Here is a 17,741-nt window from a genome sequence, read left to right on the forward strand (position 1 = left end):
GCTTGCCACAACTAGAGAAAGCCCTTGCACAGAAACGAAGACCCAACACAACAAAAATAAATAAATAAATTAATAAACTCCTACCCCTAACATCTTCTTTAAAAAAAAAAGAGTGAAGGGCTTAGCCATGGGAGCTATTGTACTTTGCTGTTGATCATTTGACTTGCACAAGTTTAAAAAAAAAAAAAAAAAAGATTTCAAATAGAATTTCTACATCCCCATCAATTAGGTAAAAACAAACTGGAATCTGATCTTTCCCCTTCCCCAATATAATGTTCCTTATTCTTACAGATGAATTTGGTTACATTTTAAATTGTAGTATTTAATAAGATGAAACCTAAGAGATCTGAAATTTGACCAGAACAGACACTTTTCCGTGGCAGCGTTTAGGTTGTTTAGAGATGCCATCTTTCTTGTCACTTTCCCTTCGTGTTTCTGAGGTTATTTTATGCATTAATTTTTAAAAATAACATACACAAATAAAATCAACATGGGTGGACCCAATTCATTGGTAAAACCCAATGGGTTTTACCACAAATGTAAATAAAGCACTTACCTGACTTAACTGCTGCTATGGCCTTTGCAGGGGTCATCACAGCACTTATTAGATTACACAGTGAGATCCCACTGTTGTTGACTTTCTGAATCTCTGGTGTTTTTAAGCTCCACTTCTCTTGTAATTTCTGGAGATACAAAAACACATTATTTTTCAGTCTTTGTAATCTTTTCCAAGTTATACATTATAATTCAATGTCTTAAACATATCTTAAAACAGTGATGATTGTGGGTTCTGACTTATGGGATGGAAGAAAAGGACAGCATCTCTATTTGTTCCAATGGTCCAAGTGACTGTTAACACTGTTATTAGTGAGGAGTGGGGTGGGGTCCATCCTGAATTCTGCTCCCAGCCACAGTGGAAGCCAGGCTAGTCCCAGCTGCCACGGGTTCCAAAGTAACTGTCAACTGTAAGTCTGCAAAACTGTACTAGGTAACAGCCAAGTTACAAAAAAAAAAAGGTAGTAGAAACAATTTTAAAAAATGGAAATTCAGAATTCCATTTAATAGTGAATTTTAATCATCAAAACTTCAATGAATTTTAAAGGACACACAACTCCACAAATTTGGAGTGGAAAACTTGCCATAACTGGTCATAAGTTTTATGACTGAGTCAGATGACAAGACTCACACACTAGAGATTCAAATAACTTCCATCTTCAAATACTGGTTAGAGTGATATATCCAAACTAGAGCAAAATGCTGAGTTGAAGAGAAGGATCTTTTACTAACATTATGAAAAATGGTATAAAAAATAAACTAAGTAGAGATGTGGTGGGGAAAGAAACTCGGACCAGTCAGCAACTCACAAATACGTCTCTTTAAAAAAGCAAATTAACTGAAAGTCTGTGTCCTTCTTCGAAAGGATCAGTTAAACCCGTCATGATTTCCAAATACCACCAAAATACACTGTACATACATGAGGCTCTAACTTATGTGCTATTAGATAAAAGGAAACCTCTCATTCCTAACACAAGCAAATGAGAAATTCTTATCAGACATGGACAGTGATTCACCTTAGTTTCTTCCAAAGATTTCCCTAAATCCTCTGCACCAGAAGAAGGCTGCACAATGGGAACTCTTTCTGTGGTTTCTTTTATCCACGACTTTAATGAATTAACCAGAACTTGAAAGGCATCCATCTGTTCTTGACAAGAAGATACAGCTTCTTTTCTAGATCACAAACATCATTGACAAATTTAAGCCACAAAGGGAGACACTCCAAAGGACTAATTACTAAAAAGTAAATTATTATGCCCATTTCAAGCTTAACATTAAGAAAAAATCTTCCCCCAGGCACACTCCAATCCTCAGATACAGGAGGAAAGGTTTCATAGGTGGCAAGTGAAACCAGCTAAATTACTCCTTGTCTATTTCCTCAGTAAAGTCTGTAGATCAAGATAGGAACAGTTAAGATATTTGTAACCCATGTGTAACGGCACTCTATAATGCTATGTACACTCTAAAGCCATATAAACAGCTTTAACATGATTTAGAGCCAGTGAGCTTTTATCTGTCCGCTTTATATGGTGCTAAACACCAGCAGGCTGAGAACCAGAGGGGAAACACAAGTCACTAACATAAGGGAAACACAGCGCCACCTAGTGTCACTACAGTCACTTTAGTGGATGGGTAAACTGGGTCTTTACAGAGAGAGAGGACAGGTTTGAGTTTCCAAAAACGAGGTGAGACCTAGTGATGCAGAACTTAATGTGCACCTCCCCCATGGATACTCAGAAAGCTCCACAGTGAACTATACGGATCTCTCTGTACAGTCTCTGTACACTACACAGAGGGAGGGCACACGCCTGGCACAGGTACAGCTATGAGGACAGTTAGATTTGGTAACTGGATACCATGTAGATGGCATGTGCACGTGTGCAGGTGTGTGGATTACTAGCAGAGAGTACATGGTTGGTAAACTAATCACCGATGACCACATGGTTTTATAATTGGACCCATCTAACAGAAGAAACAACCTAGAGTTTACCCAAAGAAATCAAGAATATTTCTTCTGCGCCATGTGAATTAAATAGGATGGAAATGATAGCTCTGTGAGTAGTCCAGACAGCACTCAAAAGTTTTAGGTAGACAATTCCAAAGAAATGACGAAGAATAACAGCTGAAAGAGAAATGACTACTTTCTATCTTTTGGGTGGCTTCTGTATGAACTTTGGCAAAACCAGATGTATATTCTCAACTAGCACGAGATCAGAAATATAAAACTCAATCAGAAGGCTCACACCCCTGTACAGCTTTTTACCTTAATTTAGGTTCATTCTCTTGTTTCTTACCTTGTTTGTTCATGGAATCATGTCTGATCTACAACTCTTCAAAAAGGAAACTATTTTACAAAAAAAAAAAAAAGCCATCCAGAACTATCCAGAACTATGCTGGAATGATGCATCATTTCTGAACGGAGCCCAGAAAGCAATGAACCATGGGCTATCTTTCAAGGTTATTTCTGCCTTTGCAAATAAAAATGTAATAGCCAAAGCCTTCAGACCACAGTGAGTTTAGACTACTTTCAGTAAAACACTACCACCACCATTTTCCTTACACAGTGCTTTCTATAAATACTTTCATGTAAGAAGTGGTGAATTTCCCTCCTAAATACTTTAACAAAAACTATACTTAGTTTTAACAGCAAAAAATTTATCAATATTAAAGTACTTATAAAGTAGCCCTAAGCTTTTTCTCAAGTTTCCAAAAACTGTTTCAGGTAGCTACATAACTAAATAAAAATCATGCATTCCAATTAGTATCAAGTAGAATAAAATCCAATTTCTTAAGTGGTGCTTACTTTTCTTTGACAGTATCCTCCATTTCCTTGAATTTCTTTGACAAATTATTTGTTTTTTCAAAAACCAGAGCTTTATCCCCTGGCAAGCCATGGCTGGAGATCTCCTTCAAGAGATTCTGCAAAACTTCGAGATCTTTCCTGCGTTCTAGCAGTTCAGAAGTTGATTCCTACAAAGCATTTAGATATTTCATCAATATAAGATGTTGCTACGAACATAAAGAACAGACTGGTGGTTGCCAAGGGGGACGGGCTTGGGGGAGGGATGGAGGGGGAGGCTGGGGTTAGCAGATGTAAGCTTTTTATATATGGAATGGATACAGAACAAGGTCCTATTGTATAGCACAGAGAAATATATTCAATAGCCTATGAAAAAACATAATGGAAAAGAATATTTGAAAAAGAATGTATATATATATATGTGTGTGTGTGTGTGTGTGTGTGTGTGTAACTGAGTCACTTTGCTGGACAGCAGTAATTAACACAACATTGTAAATCAACTATACTTCAATACAAAAATTTAAAAAAGTATAAGGTGTTGCTAGATCTTCAAAGGGCATCCCATCAAGATGTAAGTATGGGACCAGAATGGCTCCACTCAGAATTTCACAGAATGATCCTGCCTATGGTCTAAGCAGAAACAAACATGCAGGCAGGCTGTTTGAAAGAGAACAGTTTAATTTAATTTAAATATGCACTCTTTACATTCTGCCTCTGTGGGCTCTGAAATAAGATATGTATATCACCTATGATATACAGAAAATGAGAGATGGTGTTCACTTCTGATTAATGACCAAAGGCTTCAAGGAGAAGATGAGCTTTGAAGTTTTTAAAGGAGGAAAGCATAGATCTAACCAATCCATCAGCAATTAAAATGATGCTTGTTAATCATAACTCTGCCAATAAATGTATGTGCTTGCCTTAGCTGTTGATATATTTGATCAGTCTTGTGAATTCCATGGGAAACATACCTGCATAAACTGAGACAACTCACTAACATCCTTCTCAGGCACGTCTGCCTCTGTAAGAGCCTGGGTTTTGGTTTCTAAGAATGTCTGGAGCTTTTCTGAGAGGTTCTCAAACAGCTCCACTTTGGTTTTGAGTTCCTCCATTTGGGCAAGTTTTTCTTTGTGTTTGCGACTTGCTTCTGAAAAGCGAAGGGCTAAGTCCTTCATCCTGGCCTGCAGCGAGGATGCGGTGGACGGGTCTGTGGTCTCTGTGAACCTCTTCACTTTCTCATTCATGGCATTTATGCTGCTCTGCCGCCCCGTAATGTCCTGGTCCAACAACTGAAATGAACCAAATACCACACACGTAACATAATGATATTTACAAATAACGTCAGACTTGTAAAAATTACTATTCAGAACAACAGAAGTTTGAGCCACCTGTGACTAAGGAAGCTAATGGGAGTGACAGACAAGCTGATTGGTCCCTGGAGGAATCCCATCCCCAGTCCCCGCAAGGAGACTGGAGAACAGCTGGCTGGCTGCCCTGGCGAGGCAGGAGACAGCCGCCACTCAGTAACCCCGGGATCTCCTGCAGCCCAGGGATTATCCACGGTCCTGATTTTTCAAAGGCTAGACAACAACAAGACTGATCTGATTAACCTCCTGGGCAGCTGGCTGAAGCCGTGAGGAACAAACAGGACCCGGTGTGCGGGGATGCCCTGTACCATGAGTGATGTTCATGAAAAGTACACAGAGGGAAGTCCCTCTCTGCTCCACAGAAAATCGCTTCGCACACTTGTCTCTATGCAAGCGCTACTTTCCATGTTTTTATATTCAGGAGACATCTCTTTACGCCTTAAATTTCTCTTAAATCTACCCATCCTTGGAGCTTACTATATTTTTTTCAATATATTACAATTTTTAAATTGAGATATAATTGACATATGTATAAAATTATCTGTTATAACAATGTTATAACACTATATTAGTTTCAGGTGTACAACATAATGATTCGATAACTGTAAATATTGCCAAATGATCCCCACAGTAAGTCTAGGTAACCTCCATCACCACACACAGTTACAATTTTTTTCCTTGTGATGAAAACTTTTAAGCTCTACTCTCTTAGTAACTTTCAAACAATTATTTTAAATTTATCCAAATTTCCAGTGCTGTTTTAGCAAGAGAACCCAATAGTATATACAGTTCAAGTTCCTGGGAAGAATAAGTCTGTGTTTTTTCTTAAAGAGAATTATAAGGTTCTGGTCCCTGCCATCTAGAATGATCTTTATAACCCACGATTCATATGCTGAGGAAGATACACAGATAAAAGAGCAAATAATGTTACACTAACAAGAACATTCAAGTTCTTCATATATAGGTTTATGTCTACACATGGAAAAACCCAGGATATATGAATTTTAGGGATGAAAATGTGTAGTGAAAATCAGTGAAAGGCTTTGATATGGGCAGAGCATGAAAACATCCACACTTTTTGAATAACCTGAGATGCTGGGTTTATTTTCAACTAAAAGTGGTTTGTTGGAAGTCACTTACGATGTTTTTACTGATGACGTCCTGCAGAGCGGCGGAGTTCAAGGGCACGGGGCGCTGCTCTTCCAGCGAGCGCTCCACACCCGCCATCCAGTCCAGCATCTCATCCAGGCCGTCCTGCACACTCAGAGAGCGGGTCAGGGTTATCTGCAGCTTCTCGTTTCGTTCACTGACAGACTTGGACAGGTCATCATATCTCCCGACAATGTCACCTAGTCCAAAAGGATTGGGAAACTTTAACCACTAAGTTCTCTTTGCACCGTTCCTTTGCAAAACACACTAAGGAGAGTCACAAAAATTACTACACTAGAATTGGAAGAGGAAAAAAGGTTGAAATGATAAATTCATAATGCATCATCAGAGCACCACCAAAACCTGAAAAAAGAAAGAAAAGATCCTAGTGGAAAATAAAAAGCTAAAAATTTTTAAATAGTATATATGTGTAAATATAATTGTGTGTGTGTGTGTATAATCTTCATTTGAAAAAAAGATTTTTGGATGCATAAACATTTGAATTGTCCAGAGAAATGAATGTGATCCAAACAGCCAATCTTTGGAGTAAATATTGGTTCTCAACCTGACTTTTCAAATTAGCCACACTTGATAACTACATGGAAAAAAAAAAAAAGGTGACAGTCTTACAGAGCTAATCTCAAGAAACAATATACTCTTATAAAGATTAATTAAGAATTAACCTTTACACATAAAAATTATTTCGATCTTTCTTGCTCACTCATGCTCTCTCTGTCACGTACACACACACACACAACACACGCACACAAAGATTTAAGTTTTTCTCATCCTTCACATCCTAAGTAAAGTACTCAAACGCACAGAAGTTAGCAGATGCAAATGTACTGAAAAAATAGACAACACACAATGAAAATTCACATAAAATACAGAAGGTTGAGATGATGCTTCTAAGATAACACAGATAGAATGTATTTGATAAGTTTAATAGCAGGCAAAGGGAAAAATAAACAGTGTTAGGAGGCTGACCTGTCTCAGATAAGATTAACTTTACTTTCAATTCTAAAGACTTAAGATGCTTTTAAAAAAAAACCTTTCTGGCTAGTTTTCATTCATATATAAAGCTCTATATTTTAACAACCTACATTCTATGCTGCAAGACCAATGAGAAGTTCAAAGAACAGTAGTTTTTAATGTATTCACCTCTCCCTCCGCCGACTCCACCTCTCTGGAAAACAATGTTTTTAATCATCAATTTATCACTTACTGTCCAAGAATCTGAAAAGAATTTTAATTATTTCTGATACACTGTAAAATGTTTCAATGGAAGAAAATATTGACATCTCTATAAAAATGAAATCTCTTACATGCTTATGTTTGGCTCATGGTACATAATCCATATAAACAAACAATATTTCTTTTTGCTTGTTCTAATATTATATCATGAGAAAACACTTTGACAAATTTTCACTGAATTGAGAGGTTAAGCTTGGATGATTGAAAGAGACAATTATGCTCCTTTCACGAAAACACAATGAAGCCCGTGAGAAGGGTAACAGGGAGGGGACAGAATTTAATATGCACCAAGATGCTGAGGGCAGACAAGCAGCGGGTTCAAGTACAGCCTGATTTGAAAGTCACAGAGCAGATCATCTGAACTGCAGGCTGTGATTGGCAGGTGAGCTGTTTCTCAAATGGGCGGCTCTGTGCTTCAACAGGGCACCATCATATCTGTTTAGCTATGGTAAGTGATTTCCCAAGCAAAGTCAGCTATTTTAATAAAATTAACACACATAACATTGTAAATCAACTGTACTTCAATAAAAAAAATTTTTTTAGTTAACACATTGTATTAGTTTATTTTTGGACTCCTTAGTAATAAAATATTGTCACTGAAGTAAATTCTTGACTTTAGTAATTAAAAAATATTTTAGAAAAAGGGACAAACAAAATTTACTTTAAGAATGTTACTTTTTTTGGGTTTTTTTTGTTTTTTGCGTTACGCGGGCCTCTCACTGTTGTGGCCTCTCCCGTTGCGGAGCACAAGCTCCGGACGCGCAGGCCCAGCGGCCATGGCTCACGGGCCCAGTCGCTCCGCGGCACGTGGGATCTTCCCAGACCGGGGCACGAACCCGTGTCCCCTGCATCGGCAGGCGGACTCTCAACCACTGCGCCACCAGGGAAGCCCAAGAACGTTACTTTTTTAAGTGGTTGGTTTTCTTAGAAGTCAAATAGATCTTAGAGAAACTCCTCTATATCTTAAATATCTTTCACATATTCCTAAAAAACTATGCCAGAGAGGAGCTGTAGTCTTAAAATAATGTAACATGGATTTTAAACAAATGAAAGTGAAATTGTGTACAGTTAACAATGGGAAGGTGTCAAAATGCCTCTTCAAATACCAGAATTACATATAAAATCGTCTTTTCTCCCCCAAGCCCCTGTCCCAAGAGCAGTGGTTGCCAAGGTGGGAGGTGAAGACAGTGCTCTGGGATACAGGATCATTCGCGGTTTTATCATCTACTTTAACATTTTATATTTTGGGGTCTTATAATGTACATAATGTGCTAAGATAGCAATAGGTGTATGTAATTAATAAATACATGTGCATCTCTGAGCATCTATATACACATGCTGAAAATTACGTGACAAGGTGCACGATCAAAATATTCTGAATGTCTCTAGAGAACAGACTGGAGGTCGCCAAGGCGGAGGGGGCTGGGGGAGGGATGCAGTGGGAAGTTGGGGTTAGCAGATGTAAACTCTTATATATAGAATGGATAAACAACAAGGTCCTACTGTATAGCACAGGGAGCTATATTCAATAACCTGTGATAAACCATAATGGAAAAGAATATTAAAAAAAGAATGTATATATATATATATATATGTACAACTGAATCACTTTGCTGTACAGCAGTAATTAACACAACACTGTAAATCAACTATACTTTAATTAAAAAATATTGATACGGACTTCCCTGGTGGCTCAGGGGTTAAGAATCCGCCTGCCAATGCAAGGGACATGGGTTCGAGCCCTGGTCCGGGAAGATCCCACATGCTGCAGAGCAACTAAGCCCAAGCGCCACAACTACTGAGCCTGTGCTCCAGAGCCCACAAGACACAACTACTGAAGCCCGTTGCCACAACTTCTGGAGCCCACGTGCCTAGAGCCAGTGCTCCGCAACAAGAGAAGCCACCGCAATGAGAAGTCTGCGCACCGCAACGAAGAGTAGCCCCTGCTCGCCACAACTAGAGAAAGCCCATAAGCAGCAACAAAGACACAATGCAGCCAAAAATAAATAAAAATAAATTTATTTTAAAAAATATTGATAAAAAATTGCACTATATCAGTGTTTAAATCCATGATGAAATACTGTAACAGAAAATGTATAAATTTTTTTGGTTGTTTTTTACATTTTCTTGAAACAGTGCAGGACTTTATGTCATATTACTGATATTTCACCTCGAGGGTTTTTGCCTCTTTGAATACGAAATCCTGTTGGGCAAAATAAGATGAAATATTTTTCCTGTAGGTTAGAAGGAGCATATCATACACTGCTGGAAACAAATCATCTGAAAATAAATTAAAAAAAAAGATTCTGAATGTAAGAAAGAAAAAGGTTTGACTTCTACAGAGTGGTTTTAGAAGAGCAAAGCTTCATCCTTCTCTTTACCTACAATTTCAACTCAGATTTTAATGCCAGCTCTCTTGGGGTGAAAGGTATGTTAATCATTTGCTATGTTAAAGTTTTTATTTCACACTGAGAAATATTTAATAACCTGAAACCACACATTAAATATAGGAAAAGTAGCAAAGTCCAAACAAAAAATATAATAAGACAATAAACAATGTTAATTGATAATCCACTGTGCGTTTAGTTTAAACTAAATACTGTGAGTCGATACAAAGGTAATATACAATAGCTCTTTCCTCAAGAAAGGCACCACCTAACATGAGAGGACGCAAAAGCATCGCTGTAACTCGACAGGGTTTCTAGGATCACGGAAGAACCCTGTGAGGCCACTCAAAGACCCCACGAAAAGGAGAAGCAGGAACATCTCAACCTCCTAACCCCTTGGCTCCTGCTTTTGACAAGAAGATCCCTGCAAGAGTCTGTTGAGTCTGTTCTGGCCTTAGGTTGAGAGTCTAGCTGGGCCGAATCCCATCAACCAACAGAATCTTGTTAGGTTCTACTTTCTGTGACTGCTGCATACATAAAGAGTTTTTTGTAAGTCAACTATACTCTAATATAAAATAAAAAATAAAAAAACCCTAAATGTAAGGCTGGGTATTATAAAACACTTAGAAGAAAACATAGTCTTCTGAATGTCTGCAACAAAGAACGATTTATGTCTTTGACATAAATAGTAGCAATATCTTTTTGGATCCATCTCCTAGAGTAATAAAAACAAAAATAAATAAATGGGACCTAATTAAACTTAAAAGGTTTTGCACAGCAAAGGAAACCATAAACAAAATGAAAAGACAACCCACAGAATGGGAGAAAATATTTGCAAATGAAGCAACCAACAAGGGATTAATCTCCAAAATATACAAACAGCACATGCAGCTCTGTATCAAAAAAACAAACAACCCAATCAAAAATTGGGCAGAAGATCTAAATAGACATTTCTCCAAAGAAGACATTAACCAAAAGCACATGAAAACATGCTCAACATCACTAGTTGTTAAGAGAAATGGACATCAAAACTACAACGAAGTATTCACCACACACCGCTCAGAATGGCCATCATCAAAAAGTCCACAAACAATAAATGCTGGAGAGGGTGTGGAGAACAGGGAACCCTTCTACACTGTTGGTGGGAATGTAAATTGGTACAACCACTATGGAAAACAGTATGGAGGTTCCTCAAAAAACTAAAAATAGAACTATCATATGATCCAGCAATCCCACCCCTGGGCATATATCCAGAGAAAACCATAATTCGAAAAGATACATGCAGCACTGTTTACAATAGCCAAGACATGGAAGCAACCTAAATGTCCATGAATGGATAAAGAAGATATGGCACATATATATATATACAATGCAATAATACTCAGCCATAAAAAAGAATGAACTAATGCCATCTGCAGCAACATGGATGGACCTAGAGGTTATTATACTGAGTTTAGTAAGTCAGGCACAGAAAGACAAATATCATGTGATATCACTTATACGTAGAATCTAAAAGAAAAATGATACAAATGAACTTATTTACAAAATAGAAACAGACTCACAGACTTCGAAAACAAACTTATGGTTACCAAAGGAGAAACGTAGCAGGGAGGGATAAGTTAGGAGTTTGGGATTAACAAATTACACACTACTATATATAAAATAGATAAAATCAACAAGAACCTGCTGTACAGCACAGGGAACTCTACTCAATATTCTGTAATAATCTATATAGGAAAAGAATCTGAAAAAGAATAGATATACGTATATGTGTAACTGTATCACTTTGCTGTACACGTGAAACTAAACACAACACTGTAAATCAGCTATACTCTAATATTAAAATTTTTAAAAAGAGTTTTTGCTACATTTTCTAAATAAAAAATTAAAATTTAGGTATGCAAACCACACAGCCCAGTCCCCACTCCCAAGATCCTAATACACCTGCCAAGGAGGGCATGCCTCTGCCCTGACCGAGAAGGGCCACTTCACAGTGAAAGGACATAGTGACGCAGAATATGCTAGCGAGCGATGTCTCCGTATCTACTATGAGACCTGCATTTAGAATGGACATGTAAGACCAGACATGAGGAAATGCCACTCACCCAGTGTTTTCTGGATGTCGTTCTTGGCAGGAAGTAAAGATCCCCTGGCGTCTAACAACACTTCAGCGGTTTTTTTCAGTTTCTCTACAGCCACCTGCTGACTTGATATCTGTCCCTGTAGAGCCTGGAGGATTGAATGCCTCAATTATATTCAGTAGGACTAAATAACAGATTTCCAATACGAAAAAAAGATTCACAGTAAGATAAACTGGACAGAGCAGACTTGTCATCAGTAGAAGCTTACCCCAGAATTCTTAGAATAAGGCCAGTTATAAAGTGACATTAGCAAAACCATCAGCCAGTCGGGAACATTCAAGTTCAGTCCTGGAATAAACCCTCAGCATATGCTCATGATAACCGGCCTGATTCCTGATCCTGAAACCCTCCACCCTCAGCCTGAGTTCCCCTCAATCCCACTCCCAGACTCTATACAATACCCCCACAACCACCAGAAAACAAAGACAAGTAAAAAACACACAAGCAGCAGAACCCCTTTGAGACCATTTCTGACTCCAGGGAAGGAGATAATTAAGGACTTACACATCCTGACCCAATGCTGAGTCATATTTATTTCCGTAATGCAACAAAAGTTACTTAACATCTAACAAATTCCAAAAAAGCTTGCTACGTTTTGTGAAAATACAAAAATCAAACAGACACAAAGCTTACCCATGGGGATCTTCTAGTCTAAGGCAGGAAGTGGTAAGTGCCAAAGATGAATAAGAAAAAGGTTGAGGGGGGAGGACCTGGGAAGGGAGGAGGGGCCTCCTCTATGGGGTGGCCCTGGGGCAGGTCCTGGGGAAGGTGTGGATTTGGGCATCCTCCTGGGGCTGCATCATCACCCAGGTGGTACCTGAGCCTCTTCCTTCCTTCCCACCTGCAAACCAACCAGCAAGCCCTGACAATTTCACCTGCTTAATATTTTTTTCAAATATGGCTCTGGTTCTGTATATCTGAATCACTACAGGACAATCTCTCATTGAACTGGAAAAAGCCTCCTAACTGTGCCCCTGCCTCCAGTCTCTCCCCTCATACAGCCCCTGATATGTATTATGGAAGGCACATACCTGACTGCACCACTCCCCTCTTAAAATCGTTCATAGCTTCCTCTTGCTTCAGAATAAAGGGGATACTGGAGCCTGCCATCAATTGTCCAAAGGAATCTATTTCTTAATTCTATCTTCAATCTCATCTTTCTCCCCCTCCTGTTCCAGAAGCATCCCACGACACAGCTATCCCTCAGCGACTTGCTCTTGCTGGACCCAAGGCCCTAGCATCTCTACACACAGACCTTGGGAGGCGACCCTGAGCTTGGCTCTTACCTGTAACATTCAGCTGGGAGGCCTTCTTCCCTGTCTCTCCTCACCTCGAGTTGGAGCACTGCCCCCAGAAGTTCCCACACATGCCCTGTGAATAACACTGCACTGATTTGTCTCTTCTATCAAACTGGAACCTCCTTGAGAACTAGAAATTGATAGTATTCAGCTTTCTATTATCACTGCCTAGCCCAGTGCTGGGCACATGGCATTAACGAAAGTTTCTGGAATAAACAACTGAATGAATAAGTAAATAAATGAAGATATCAAGTGTAAGGTTTTAAAAGATCCCCCTCCATTTCAGCCTTCAACAACAACAACAAAAAAGCAAATGTCTAAAGCCAATGGCAAAATTTTCCTCAATTAATTCTCATATCCAAGAAACTGTGATAATATACAGGCAGCTGTGCATATGTCCAAAGGCCCAACAATCTATGACCAGCATGGGATCTGTGATCTGAATACCAGATCCTACAATTGTTCTCAGAGGCCAAAGAATCTGCATCAGTTTGGGAAATTCTCCCACAAGTTTAGTTGCAGTTAAGTGTAAGAAATTCCTCAAAATAGGAACTTTACCTATAAACGGACTGAAGTCTAAGCCACACGTACAGCTTATTTGCATCACACAGTTATACAGGAAATGAAATAAATTTAAAGGCACCTCCAAAAATTATTTTTTAGAATGTGGGTTCCCCAAGGACAGAGATAGGTTTTTTGAAGACACAAAGGGGTTAAAACCCTAACACTGGGCCTAGAACATAAATGTCTTTGAATGAATAAATTTATTTAAAAGTGATCATGGTTTTACAAAACATCTAGTACCAAAGATGGCCCTACCTACCATCCTAAAACTTAGAAATGGATTACAAGAAAAGCATCTCTTCTTCACCTCTTCTCTTCAAAACATCCTATGCCTTTTCTCTTCATAATTATGTTCAAGAGAGTCAGTAGTTTTTAGTTCCTAACGTTATCAGGTTTTAATTTAGCTGTGGTAGTGGTTTATAACACTACTTCGGGACAAAACTGCAAATTAAAGTATTCAAATGGGTGCCATATATTGTTTTTAATGGATTTCAATGAAATCAAAACGTGAAAGAAGCATCTGTGACAGGGAACACTGCAAGATGATGACCTTGGTCTCCAGCCTGGACCAGAAAAGGGTGAAGCTGACAAAGCCGTGGGCACTCGTCCAGCTCATAAAAGTTTCCCGACATTCATCACCCTCCCAGAGATCAGAGCAAGCCTGGAAGGTTGATGTTGTCAATGTTCCCTGGCCCCATGCCTGGCTCCAAACCCAGACCTCTAGAAGGGTCCCAGGATCCTGCCTTTCTGTGCTTTGTATGAAGCTAAAATCTAGTTTTGTCCACTGATTATGAAGAGCATCATTCTAGCCCAGGGGTATCAGACTGCTGACAACACAGCCAACAGCCACTTTAAAAATCATGCTAGTAGCAATGTGTTATTGGCCAAAAATATTTCAAATGTACCCACTGAGTGTCCCAAATTACATTTATCATACAACAGAATATAAGTAGAAGTGAGTATTGTAAATGTAGAAAAGACTGATTGTTTGGTAGTAGTCTTATGTGTTTGTATTATTGTTAAAAGAAAAATGATTGTAAGATGTGGGTAATAAAATGAAAGAAATGGAGACTCCTTAATCCTCATAAAAATGTATCCTCTCTACCTGCTGAGATCATCTTTGCGGAAAACACATCCATATGCCAGGAACAACTTTAATCACGCATTTAATTCTAAAATTATGCTGCGGCTTAATTGGAATTAATTCTCCTTTGAGACGTTGCACTCTTTTTCTATTTCTTTGGCTGCCTGAGAACTAGAGGAGTCTTTTTCCTCAGCACATACCAAGGTAGTATTCCAGTTCTAGAATTAATCCATGTTTCCATTTCATTAAAAAGCCATAGCATTCATTTAATTTTTGTTTGTTTTTTTTCTTTTAGTTACATTAAAACTACTTTTACACAGGATGTAAATCAGTTTGTTAATACAGACCTAACTTAAAATGTGCTATGTCTATTTCACAGTTTCCGATGCTAAAAATACCTAACTTCCTAATTAAATGTAATACAAGCAATCTTAATAGTTATGCCGCTCCTGGCAGTTCCTATTAAAATAATGGCCTTTATGTCACAACATCTCCTCTGCCAACATATACTGCCCTTGGACCCGTCATCCCGTGGGGACCAAAAGCTTCATTAAGACAGATCTGTTCTTGGGCTTGTCGGAAAGAGAGAGAAAAAACCAAACCAAAAAAAAAAAAAAAAAAAGCCTCCAGACTGAAAATGCACCCCTGAAGTGCAGAAGCTGCATCAGCGTCAGGGCTGACCTGGCCCAGGACATGGCCCTGGTGCCTGTGTAGCGCTGGGTAAACTCCAGCCCAGGAAAACACAGAGTTCTCCATCCTTTCGGCCCCAGCCCCTCTTTCCTCCTTTCACCCCACACTTCCTCCCACTTCTCTCTGCTTGGCCTTAACCTGCCACAGTTCACCCCAGGGTAAGACAGCTTTCTTCCAGCCAGAAGACACTGGTCTCAGGCAATACCTAACATTAAGCTAAGTCAGTAGGGTATCTGCTTCCCTTGTTAACGCACAATAATGATTTCTGACTCTAACTAACAGATGCAACCAAATTCTGAAAGGCAGTAGTTTCACTGGCATTACAGTGTTTGCTTTCTATCTAGGCAGAAATGAGCTATTGCTACCCACCTGCTAAAAGGAAGTACAGAAAAGATTTAAGACATGAAACTTTCAAACTCAAAATTATTGGTCACATGGAAGAAGAATAAAATTTTTCAAAACTTCTCTCCCCTCACATGAGGATTTTAAAATATGCTTGGAATGTAAGAAATGGCTAGACTCTCTCTGCCACTGTGGGTGGGGCTGAGATATTTACACAATTCCCCCATCAAGTTTGAATGTTCAAAAGGGCAGGTGGCCTCTCTGAGAAGTGGGAAAGGTGATAACTGAAGTGTGTACTTCTGTGAATTGGGGGTAACCCAACAGGAACCCACACGGAGTGTGACAGTGACACCCTCTCCGTCCCCCGGTCCATTCATGAACAAATGTTCATCAAGGACCTACAAGGGCCCAGGGATACAGCAGTGAACAAAACAGACCAAGCATCTGCCCTGTGGAGCTTGGTGGTAATGCAGGAGAAGACAATGAACAAGGATGGGAGGGGAGTCTGGGGGAGAATGGGTGCATGTATATGTATATGTATGGCTGAGTTGCTTTGCTGTGCACCTGAAACTATCACAACATTGTTAATCGGCTACACTCCAATATAAAATACGAAAAATAATTTCGTATTTGTAAAGATCACAAGTGGCCCAGGCAGGACTGGTCTTTGTCTGGGGATGAGGAGGTTGGGAATACGAACCATGACAGCAATGTCAGACCAGCTAAACCACAGTAGAAGAAAGAGAAACGAACAGACGTCAAGTTGTAACTCCCCCCAGAGGGAGACACACATCTTCCCATCCCTTCCTCCCCTGCCCTTGGGGGAATGATCACAAAAATGGGGGAGAGCGGAGGGCATTCCACGGGACTACCTTGGGGCTGGATCTCTCTTTTCCCTCTTTTCTTTACCTTCATCTCTTCTAGCTGCCTCTGCAGATTTTTAGGGTCCACGGCAACAGGTTCAGATAAGTGTCTGCTCGCCGTGGCCTCGCAAGCCTGGAGCCCAGAGAGAAGCCCACATGAAGCATCTTCATAGTGTTGGTATTTATCCACCAGATCTTTGAGGTTATTCCCAAGGACATTGCACTGAAAATCGAAAGAGAGAAGGGTGGGGATTAAAATCCACTGCTTTTATATATAATCTTCAGGACCTATGGGTTACGCCACCTGTAAAACACCAGATTTCGCCACCTGTAAAACACCAGATTTCAACCAAAGTGAGCAAAAACTGTAGGGTGAAGATTTTCTCCTTTATAGGAAGATGCTTCCTCTAACAAGTCAAAAACTAACCAATTCAAAAACATCTGCATGAGGGCTGGATCTTAATCCAGAATGAAGGGTTTAGGTGTCAATCATCAGAGGGGGCTCGTCTCCACGGAGTTTACACACCACGTGTATAGTATGCATCAGATGGAAAGGTTTTCAAGATGCTTCATAAATCACTTCTATATGCTGCACAAGACACAAGGAGGGCAAATAATCTAGACCAGAAGGAAGCCAAGGCCAACAGCCAACGATGCTTTTCAAGACATTTGTGCAGCCTGGTCAGCTTATATTCTAAACAGGGACATGTTTTCTCAGTTTTGCTTTTTTTAAAACAAAACTCTCTTACTGGTCCACGAGAATAATAAAATTGAAACAGTCTGTTAGCTATTAAGTATTAAAATAATACACAGACCAAATATATGTGTAAAGCGAATTCCTTGTGAAGGGAATTATCTGAGAGGAGGCTTCAGTTCTCAAGCTTCAGAGGCTGCAAACAGCAAACCACTCTGTTTAGACTCAAAATATACTCGCCACCTGCTGGGCAAAACAGGTATTACAGAGTTTTACAGCTAGGGCTGCCTGGAAATCACTCCAAATGAACTTAATAAATAACTTTACGTTCCTAATCTTTAAACATATTTTTCAGAAGTAAAGCAGATGAATAAGACTGAGGGAAGTAGGATGAAAATACTTTATTTTCCCTGCTTCAGTTTTCAGATTTCTTGCTTCTAATTCCAAAACTAAAGAGGACAGAACGAAAACTACACGCACAGATTCCTCATGCCTTAAAATGAAACTACCTTATTGCACAGAAAAGGAAACTATAAATAAAATGAAAAGACAA

The 17,741-nt window shown here is 39.3% G+C and overlaps 1 protein-coding gene across 29 annotated transcripts in view; it reads right to left on the bottom strand.

The window, feature by feature from the left end:
• The window catches only part of DST (dystonin), a 497,752-nt gene that overhangs the window by 110,521 nt on the left and 369,490 nt on the right, over positions 1–17,741 (bottom strand). For all 29 annotated transcript variants that reach the window (XM_033864484.2, XM_033864483.2, XM_033864472.2 and 26 more), the window contains 7 exons: positions 16,541–16,717; positions 11,618–11,741; positions 5,863–6,071; positions 4,327–4,644; positions 3,359–3,525; positions 1,572–1,728; positions 557–683 (listed from right to left, as the gene is read on the bottom strand). In XM_033864484.2, the coding sequence (XP_033720375.1) occupies positions 557–683; positions 1,572–1,728; positions 3,359–3,525; positions 4,327–4,644; positions 5,863–6,071; positions 11,618–11,741; positions 16,541–16,717 (1,279 nt within the window). The remainder of the gene's footprint in view (positions 1–556; positions 684–1,571; positions 1,729–3,358; positions 3,526–4,326; positions 4,645–5,862; positions 6,072–11,617; positions 11,742–16,540; positions 16,718–17,741) is intronic.

Source organism: Tursiops truncatus, chromosome 10, assembly GCF_011762595.2.
Source record: "Tursiops truncatus isolate mTurTru1 chromosome 10, mTurTru1.mat.Y, whole genome shotgun sequence".
Classification (NCBI taxonomy): Eukaryota; Metazoa; Chordata; class Mammalia; order Artiodactyla; family Delphinidae; genus Tursiops; species Tursiops truncatus.